This window comes from Dendroctonus ponderosae, unplaced genomic scaffold, assembly GCF_020466585.1.
Source record: "Dendroctonus ponderosae isolate FM_Combo_2020 unplaced genomic scaffold, Dpon_F_20191213v2 Dpon_F_20191213_9, whole genome shotgun sequence".
NCBI classification, from domain to species: domain Eukaryota; kingdom Metazoa; phylum Arthropoda; class Insecta; order Coleoptera; family Curculionidae; genus Dendroctonus; species Dendroctonus ponderosae.
Genome location: NW_026019116.1, coordinates 4,583,645 through 4,592,536, shown reverse-complemented (window position 1 = coordinate 4,592,536; position 8,892 = coordinate 4,583,645). Strand labels below are relative to the sequence as shown.

General features: G+C 42.7%; 2 protein-coding genes across 6 annotated transcripts in view; both read left to right on the top strand.

Annotated features, from left to right (window-relative positions):
- Positions 1-1,542, top strand: part of LOC109541716 (peptide transporter family 1-like) — a 15,758-nt gene extending 14,216 nt beyond the window's left edge. For all 4 annotated transcript variants that reach the window (XM_048669988.1, XM_048669987.1, XM_048669990.1 and 1 more), the window contains one exon: positions 1,233-1,542. In XM_048669988.1, the coding sequence (XP_048525945.1) occupies positions 1,233-1,382 (150 nt within the window). In that variant the 3' untranslated portion in view covers positions 1,383-1,542. The remainder of the gene's footprint in view (positions 1-1,232) is intronic.
- On the top strand, positions 1,491-7,792 carry LOC109541711 (peptide transporter family 1). 2 transcript variants are annotated; one of them, XM_019910639.2, is made up of 13 exons: positions 1,491-1,663; positions 2,761-2,855; positions 5,117-5,195; positions 5,246-5,574; positions 5,628-5,802; positions 5,859-5,941; positions 5,997-6,236; positions 6,288-6,532; positions 6,594-6,687; positions 6,747-6,907; positions 6,964-7,141; positions 7,196-7,441; positions 7,502-7,792. In XM_019910639.2, the coding sequence occupies exons 1-13, from the start codon at positions 1,651-1,653 to the stop codon at positions 7,685-7,687; spliced, it is 2,124 nt and encodes a 707-aa protein (XP_019766198.2). In that variant the 5' UTR covers positions 1,491-1,650; the 3' UTR covers positions 7,688-7,792. The 2 variants fall into 2 exon arrangements, with proteins under 2 accessions (XP_019766198.2, XP_019766199.2); XM_019910640.2 differs by lacking the exons at positions 1,491-1,663; positions 2,761-2,855 and adding an exon at positions 2,967-3,180.
- Positions 7,793-8,892: the final 1,100 nt, after the last annotated feature.

Genomic DNA, 8,892 nt, shown 5'->3' with positions numbered 1-8,892 from the left:
TTCGTTATAACCAGTAAAAAATACGTTGGCCTTTATGGACGACGTTTCAATTAAAGGAAAAAAGTTCGTTTTAACCGAAAGTTCACTATAACCGGTTCATTATAAGCGGACTTTACTGTACTTCCAAAGGTATATTTTCGTCGTAATTTAAAGCCTAGAAAAATAATAATTTACAAGTTGACTTCTAAAGTTGTTAACTAAAGCTTGGCTGTGTGGTTCTGATACAGTGCCTGCTTCCCTAACAGCAATTAAATAATTTAGCTCCTCATTAATATCTGCAAGCAAAAGAAGATCTTCTTCACCTATATTTTTTGCAATATTATATAAAACTTCAGTTGCCGAAATAATGTGCATTGCGGTCTCCAGTTTTACTCTCAAGCCATACGCCAAAACGGGAAACCTTTTCAAACTCCAAAACATCTTTCGATTACGTTTCCTGTTCGGATATGGGACTTATTGTATAGTCTTTCGGCTCTTGTTGCAGGATTAACTAAAAGGGCTAACAAATAGGATCTAAGACCATAGCCACTGTCACCCGTAATAAAAAAAATCAGGAAAATATACTAAACGGTCCCTAATCGGGCGCTAATCAGCCGAAAAGTGCCGGTTAATATAATCGTCGTTTAGAATACACAAAACAGTGGTTAAGCGACGGTACAACACATTTGTCAAACTAAACAACGATTAAATTTTTAATCACTGTTTAGTCAAACGGTGCAACCGGGCATAAGGATTCGACGCTGAAACTATACAGTCGGTATAGCAGCGCATATAGTTAAAACTATGGATCTTGCGTATTAAATTTCGCAATAATATTTTGGTCATCCACTTTCAAATCGCTGATAATTTGCAATTATAAACAAAAACCGAATTAAGTTAAAAACAACTATGGAAAAGTGCAGGCAATCAATGCGTTTTCATGCGCCTTTCAGTGCGAACAACGCGTTTTCCTTAACGTTTCACCGTAAAATACCTGGCAAATAGTTTCAAGCATCGTATGCGCAAAAGCAATATGTTGATGGCCTTTTTTGTTAGATGTTAAAATTCGGTCATCGGCCATGAGTTATAACCCATTAACCAATGAGTTAAAACTCATGAACCCACAGCGCGGCAACAACGCAAAAGCGCAACTCAACACAGTGTTACTCAGGCCAAAAATAGACCAAATCAACTCGATGGCGGTTGCAAACCGATGAAACGAATTGAGGATTCATTAAAATTGTTGATTTCAGGCGCACGAATTCTTCCTGTTCGCCGTCCTGATTGTGGCCGACATGGTGATTTTCATGGAAATGGTATGCCGATATCGCTTCGTCCAGCTGGAGGTGGACAGTTCCGCTCTTATCATGTCCGGTCCCACGAATGCGGCCCAAGACGACTAAAATGCCAGTCTATCAGCCAGTCTATCTAGCTAATGAGATGGATGCAATCTTATCTCGAAAAAACAATAGACTTAAAAGAAAGGATCTAAGCGGTTAGATTAGTTGATTGAAAAGCGGTGTTTGATCCACAGTTGTAAATTATAAACCAAATCTGATAACAGATTCTCGTTTGGATTCTGATCGCAGTAGTGTGGTGGTAGATCAGTCAAGAGTGGACTGTTTAGGGCGGTGTCGCCCTCTGTACCTACCTGTTTTTCTTGGGGCGACTATGGCGCGTGCAGGTAAGACCCTGTTTTAAACAAAGTTCTATTGAGGTCAATGTCATTCACCTCAGCACCACTTGAAGCGGCCGATTGAGTGGAAAGTGCTTGAAAATTTGGGCCACTGGCCGAGGACTTTTCATGTTAATCCTCTCTCAAAATGACAGCAATCATTGTACGTACTTTCCTGACTGTGTTTCAATTTCAGCTTCAGTTGACAGCAATGTCAACAATCTACTCTTTCCTGCCACTTTGACTGTTCAACTTCCAAAGCKTATGTCATTAGTATCATTGACTCGATGGTTTAGAATGGATCTATGGGTAATTTTTCAAAAAATCTCCCCTTCGAAGCCTTTCCTGGAACAAATCTATCTCTCTTAGTTTAATTCAAGTTGATTAATCTGGAATTTCGATAAATAGACACATGTATGTCATTGATAAATCTCACCGTTGAGCCCGATTGATCCAGCGGATTTGCGGCTGATAATCGCGGCGAAGCCGCTCAAGGGATTTGCTAAAGTTGGGATTTGCGTTCCATAAATCCCGTAATAACTGCAAAGCCGCCACGATAAAAAAATAAAATTGAAGCTGTTTCCATATCAGCAGATCAAGACATTTATTTCCATGACAGTGGGATTATTAATGGAAATGTTTTTTTCTTTTTGGGTTAACGGCCAATCAATGGCAATGCTGGGCTTCAGATCAATAAAGCGCAAAATGTCGCACAACCAGTTATTGATTTAAATCGTAATAATTGTCATTGACCGAGATTTGCGCGCCTAATTTGGCGATTGGGCGATTAATGGGAGCGCCGCAGTCAGGTCAATATCCCATTTTAATGGGCCGGCAGAAGCGCCCGACTTGAATCCCTGGGACTTTCCCAATAGTTGCACTTAAGGCGCACATTTCGCAAAGTCATCCTCATCTCATTGCTAGTTGTACTGATTAGATAAGAGGGCTGAAGTGTGCTGAACAAGGAGGATTTTAATATCCAATAAAAAAAATTGGACGCTTCAGACGGTCCGCACACAAACCCCCCAAGACAAATATTGGCTTTGGCAAGACCCACTCGACTGTAGGGTTATTAATACTAATAATGCCGTGTGTTTGCCCAACAGATCAACCAGCTGGTGAGGAGGAGTTGAGGAGGACGTCTAGGAACGAGGGCGCTAAAGAGGACGACAGTCTTAGGGACGAGGAATCCACTTTGGAGGTACTTGAGTTTGAGTTCTCCCGTCCGAACCTGGCATTTAAAGCCGATATCCCCCACTGATTAAAAAAAACCCACCGATTTCGCACCAACGTATGGTACAAATGTTTATAGGCGACCAATAAGCGCTCGAAGCTCAGTCGAATAGTGGCAACCGAATGGTTGAATGCCCATCAAGCGACCATGTTGGAAGAGAAAGGATGAAGAAACAGTGCGTTTAATCAAAATCGGTTCTGACTAATCATCGTGATCTTCTTCTTGCTGGTGTGTGTGATATTAATTCCCTGTCGCTCAAATAGCGCTTGACATGGAAAGACAACAGGTCAAGGTAGGACCAAAACCCACTATTCCCACGGGTTTAATCGCGTTGCCATTGCCCGGACCTGCGACTTCCTGTTTTCATCCGACCAGAATCCAGATATCGGTGCCAAAAACCGCAAGTACATGAAAGTGACCGGAGACAACACGCTCGTGCAATACCTACTTCAAACCGGTTGCTACGAATAGTTTTCTATTAAAATTCAAGGTTTGCACAAAGAACCTCCAGTACTTTCCTGCGGCCACGGATTGTTGTTATTATTGTTATTCTGGGCCAGTGCTTTCATTTAAAGCGCAGCCACCTGATCGAGGTTTCAATTGCAACTTTTCGGCTAGCGTGTCTGCAGCACTTATCAAATGGCAATCAATTCAATTGATCCAAATGCCCGCTTAAATTAATCAAGCGACAACTGTTTCAGATGAATGGAATCTAATCACACCGAAATTCCGTGTCTAAAAGTCAGAACATCGATGGTAGTCGCATAGGGGCTGTGGACGGGAAAACCCAACGACATTCTGATTTTTTGGTGCCACTTTTTGTACAAAAGCCAATTACGCATATGAAAACGCACCGATTGACTGCTCTTTTTGCATAGTTGTTTCTCACTGAATTCGGTTCTTGTTTATAATTGCAAAAGCATCAGCGATTTGAAAGTGGATGAGTAAAATATTGCAAAACTTAACAGGAAATATCCATTGTTTTAACTATATGCGCCGCTATACCGCCCGTATAGTTGCAGCGTCGAATCCTTAGCCACGAGCAGTTCTAATAGGTTTTTTTTGTCCAAAAACCAAGATTTGAGTATAAAAAACCACTTTTGCTTAGGCCTGGGTAACACTGTGTTTAGTTGCGCTTTTGAGTTGTTGCCCYTTTGTAAGTTAATGAGTTTTAACTCATTAGTTAATGAGTTTTAACTCATTAGTTAATGAGTTTTAACTCATTAGTTAATGAGTTATAACTCATTAGTTAATGAGTTATAACTCATGGCCGGTGACGGAATTTTAACAAAACATTAAAAAAAACCCGRCAAGTARCCCATTGCTGAGAGCAACTGGAAAGATCCAACGCTCCAACTATATGCTCGTCATAGCGGCCGTACAGTTGGAACCTCGAATCTTGTCCAACTATGAAAATGTTGAAAAATGTTAAACTAGTTTTTCAATTGGCCTGCGTTGTCCCCCAATTTTCCATTGTTGTTGTTGACCGGTACACAAAAATAATTTTTCAACAGCAGTTTCAAACTACGAAGGAAGATACGGCTCAAACTAGTCCTGAAACTAGCGCAACTGAAAAGATCCAACGCCCCAACTATAAACCCGCCTGTAGCGGACATACAGTTGGAGCGTCGAATCCTTACAAACGAAGCAGCTAGTGGAAAAGCCATGGCAAATTAGTCTTTTCTTTGGATAATAAATCAAAAACATTTGATATAAAAGTCAGGGAATCAATGTTAGTCATCCTACTAATCACGTGCAGCTGATGCAAACCCATCAACAGTATATCTTATTTGACTATTTTTCCACAGTTCGCAATCAAATCGAACAATAAGATTGCATTTTTTTACGACTTAAGCAATAATTATTTAGCAATCAAATCCGCGACTTGATTAGTTTGGCTGCATGACGAGTATAGATAGTAAACACGGAATGGGCCAAAAATTAAAATTCCGTTTAATGATAATAACATTCTGATGTCGAAAAATTTAACGGCGCGATAAATTGCCCACAATCGCAACCAAACCACTTTAAACTAGGCGGTTTGCTTAAGGAAAAATCCTCGCTGGCCTTGTCCGCGATTCGCATGTGGTTCGCATACTGTGTCAATTCCGAATCAATCAAAATTGCCCGTTCCCTAGCAACCATCGCTTGTGCCATTTGATAGATTAGACGTCAAATTGACATTGTCATTGTCATTGAATCCATTTTAATTTAGTTTATGGTTTCAGAAACTCCCTTACCCAAAGTCGGTGTTCTTTATCGTCAGCAATGAGTTCTGCGAACGGTTCTCCTACTATGGGATGCGAAGTAAGTCCCCCTTAGGGTACAGTTTCCCATATTGACGATCCTGTTTCCAGCCATCCTCACCCTCTATCTTACCGAGATGCTCAAATACACGGAGGCGTCGGCCAAGGTGCTCTACCACACGTTCACGATGTTCGTCTACTTCTTCCCCATCTTGGGGGCGATCGTTTCGGACAGCTGGCTGGGGAAGTTCCGCACCATTCTCTATGTCTCCATGGTTTATGCGGTCGGCTCAATACTGCTGGCTCTGACAGCGGTGGATCCTCTGCAGATCCCTCAGAAGGAGTTCACCATCGTGGCGTTGCTTCTGATTGCCGTAGGGACTGGGGGAATCAAGCCCTGCGTCACTGCCTTTGGAGGGGACCAGTTCGTGCTGCCGCAGGTGGGCTTCGTCTACCACCCATCTTTGCCTAGTAACTTCCAGTTGCTTTCCAGCAAGAGCTGCAGCTGGCCATGTTCTTCTCCCTGTTCTACTTCGCCATCAATGCTGGAAGTTTACTGTCCACCTTCATCACCCCCATCCTGCGCAATGACGTGGAATGCTTCGGAAGCAACAGCTGCTACCCACTGGCCTTTGCCGTCCCGGGAGTCTTGATGGTCATCTCGATTGGTAACAACTTTCCACCATCCATTTCCTCTGTGTTGTCTTTTAACTGATGCTTTCAGCAATATTCGCGCTGGGGCGGCCCATGTACAAGATCAAGCAGCCCAAAGGGAACGTTTTCGTCAACGTGGTGAGCTGCATTTGGGTAAGTGGTAAGTCGATGCCGCCCACTGTGTATCTGACGTGGGTTGACGTTGCAGCATGCGGCCACCCACAGGAAAAGCAGCGGCCCAGTAGACCATTGGCTGGACAGGGCGGAGCCAAAGTTTGGCGCCAAACTGGTGGGGGATATCAAAGCCTTGCTCAAGGTCCTGGTCATCTACATTCCCATCCCAATCTTTTGGGCCCTCTACGACCAGCAAGGCTCCGGCTGGACCTTCCAGGCAGTGAGGATGGACGGCAACATCGGCTTCTACACCATTCTGCCCGATCAAATGCAGGTGAGAGTGGATATATCAAGCCATTGCTTCAGCTACATCTTGGTGTTTCAGGTGGTTAACCCGCTGTTAATCCTGGCCTTTATACCGCTGTTTAGCTACGGAGTGTATCCGCTGCTGGGCAAGTGCAACCTCCTGACCACGCCCCTTCAGCGAATGGTGTGCGGCGGATTTTTGGCTGCCGCGGCCTTTGCAGTGTCGGCCTTCGTGGCCATGGCCTTGGAAGCGAAATACCCCGTGCTGCCAGAGGCGGGGCAGGCTCAAGTGCGCGTGTACGACACCACAAATTGCTCCTACTCGTAAGGCCCTTTTCACACCTTCCTGGTCGCTCACCAGATGACACTTGCGTCAAATTTTCAGTTTCACCACCATCAATAACACCATCTCCAATGGAACCTTAACCAATGGCTACTACGAGAACAAGTACATTGACGTTCCTGCAGGCCAGCTGAATGTGAGTAGATTTCCAAGTGAGGAGATTCAGGCAGTTCATGCGCGATTTGCTCGGTTTAGGTCAGTTTCACCTTCACCTCGACAGTGTTCAATTGCAGTGAACGCAACTGGGAGTTGGAAGTTGACGAGGAAAAGGCCTACGGAGTATACTTGACCGACCTGGGCGTGTTTTCGTATGAGGACAAGGTGGAGAAGAGCAGCGACGGCTACCCATTGGTCAGGTTAGACGCTGGCTCACCTTTGCTCAACCGTCACTAAGCGCTTCTACTCCTTTCAGAACCCTCGTAAGCGACAACTCCTCAGTGAAGTACTCGCATTCGGAAAAGAGCTACGCACTAACCGTTGCGGTTGGGTCGTTGGTCTCCTTGGAGTACGTGGGCTCCTACAACATCGATCTGCTGAATAAAAGCGCCGAGTTCAAGCTGGGCGGCACCTACACAGTGCTGATCAATGCGGTTGGTTGGGCCCGGTGCAAGTAGGGTTTTTTAGTGAACTGGTTGCGTTTGCAGGACGACTTGACCTACCGGGTGGTCACAGTGACCAATCCAAACAGCGTGCACATGCTGTGGCTGCTGATCCAGTACGTGATCATCACGGCGGCCGAGATCATGTTCTCAATCACTGGCCTGGAGTTTGCCTACTCGCAGGCGCCCATTTCAATGAAGTCGGTCGTGCAGGGCTGTTGGTTGCTTACCACTGCTGTAGGAAACTTAATCATTGTCGTCATTGAATCGATGGAACTTTTCGAAAAACAGGTAGGTGCAGGTTCGTCTGCGATATACATATATATACATCTTTGACTTGTCGCTTTCCAGTCCAACGATTTCTTCCTCTACACGGCCATCATGGTGGTCGATCTGTTCTTCTTCATGTGGTTGGCCACGCGGTATGAGTACGTGATAGACGAGGACAGCAGCTTTGTTGAAGACACTGAACTGGCGATCGAATCGAAAGCAGCCTCAAACGGCCTGGATAATCCGGGCTTTGATAAGAACATCTAGGCTGTCCGCCTGTTCATTGTACATTTGTTGTTGTCTTAATGTTAAGCCCACTTTTTCTGTGTTAACCAGTTTTAATTAATAAATTGTTTAATGAGTTAGTCAAAAGCTACAAAGTTTTTTTTTTACAAACTGCTTGTTGGGTATTGCGCCTCAAAATCTTTTGTTTTTTTGTAGATGATTCCTTTGCTAAAATTGAAGAATTATTATATAAAAAAAATAAAAAATGGATCCACCTAAACAATACAGGGTGATTCAAAATTGGCGTCATTCCTCTTAAGGGGTAATAGGGGCACACAATTTTTTAAATTTACGATAACTTAATAACGTACTTAATGTTTTAAGATATTAACACTTGAATATCGAATTTCAACTTTGTTAATAAGCATTATTTTGAAAGTGTTCCATGTTTAATTGGAAGCATATTGGAATACTTAAGCATTCAAAAGAAAAATTACGATCTTTGCTTCAGATTACGAAAATTTTTGATATTGAAAAAGTTCTCTTCTACAATTTTTTGATGAAAAGTCAAAGCGGCAATGATGTTTTTTGTCATTAACAGATAGTTACAGGTGGACAGACCTTGACAATAATAACAATAATTTGTAAAACTGTGACTTACTTTGAATTTCCTTTCACGAATTTGCGGATATGTGATTAGTTCATTCCTACCACGTATGTAAGCTCACATTAAACCAATGAATTACTGAACACAGATATAAATTGAGCAGGAGTTAATTAACCGAATACGGGAAGTTGCTCGAGAAGAGTGCATAACAGGCACTTGTTTGGAGTTACAGCCAAATGTAGGTTTTTGTAATTTGTAAACAAATTAATAATTCGAGATTATGAGTTTCGAAATAGGTTCCGTCATTCACCGATTCCTGTTGAATTTACCGTTTATCCTTGTCTATCTTATTGTCATTTTCCCTATTTATCCATGGTTACCGGAGTTTTTAATAATTACGAAGCAACAGGTATTTACGTAAAGTTAATTAGGCGGATTATCTTGAAAAACATTGCTGCCGTATTTCTGATATAGTTTTTTGCAAATTTCTCAGTTTTTAATAACAATTAATTGTTATACCCTGTACAGGGTGATTCAAAATTGGGGTCATTCCTCTGGAGGTGTTGTCTGGCGCTGTTATAGGAGTACAGAAAAAATAGTAAAATAAATTAATTGTTATTAAAAACTGAGAAATTTGCAA

Coding starts and splice junctions, on each gene's coding strand:
- LOC109541711 (XM_019910639.2), top strand. Junction 5,575..5,627: donor ACCAGTTCGTGCTGCCGCAG/GTGGGCTTCGTC, acceptor GTTGCTTTCCAG/CAAGAGCTGCAGCTGGCCAT. Junction 7,142..7,195: donor ACACAGTGCTGATCAATGCG/GTTGGTTGGGCC, acceptor TTGCGTTTGCAG/GACGACTTGACCTACCGGGT.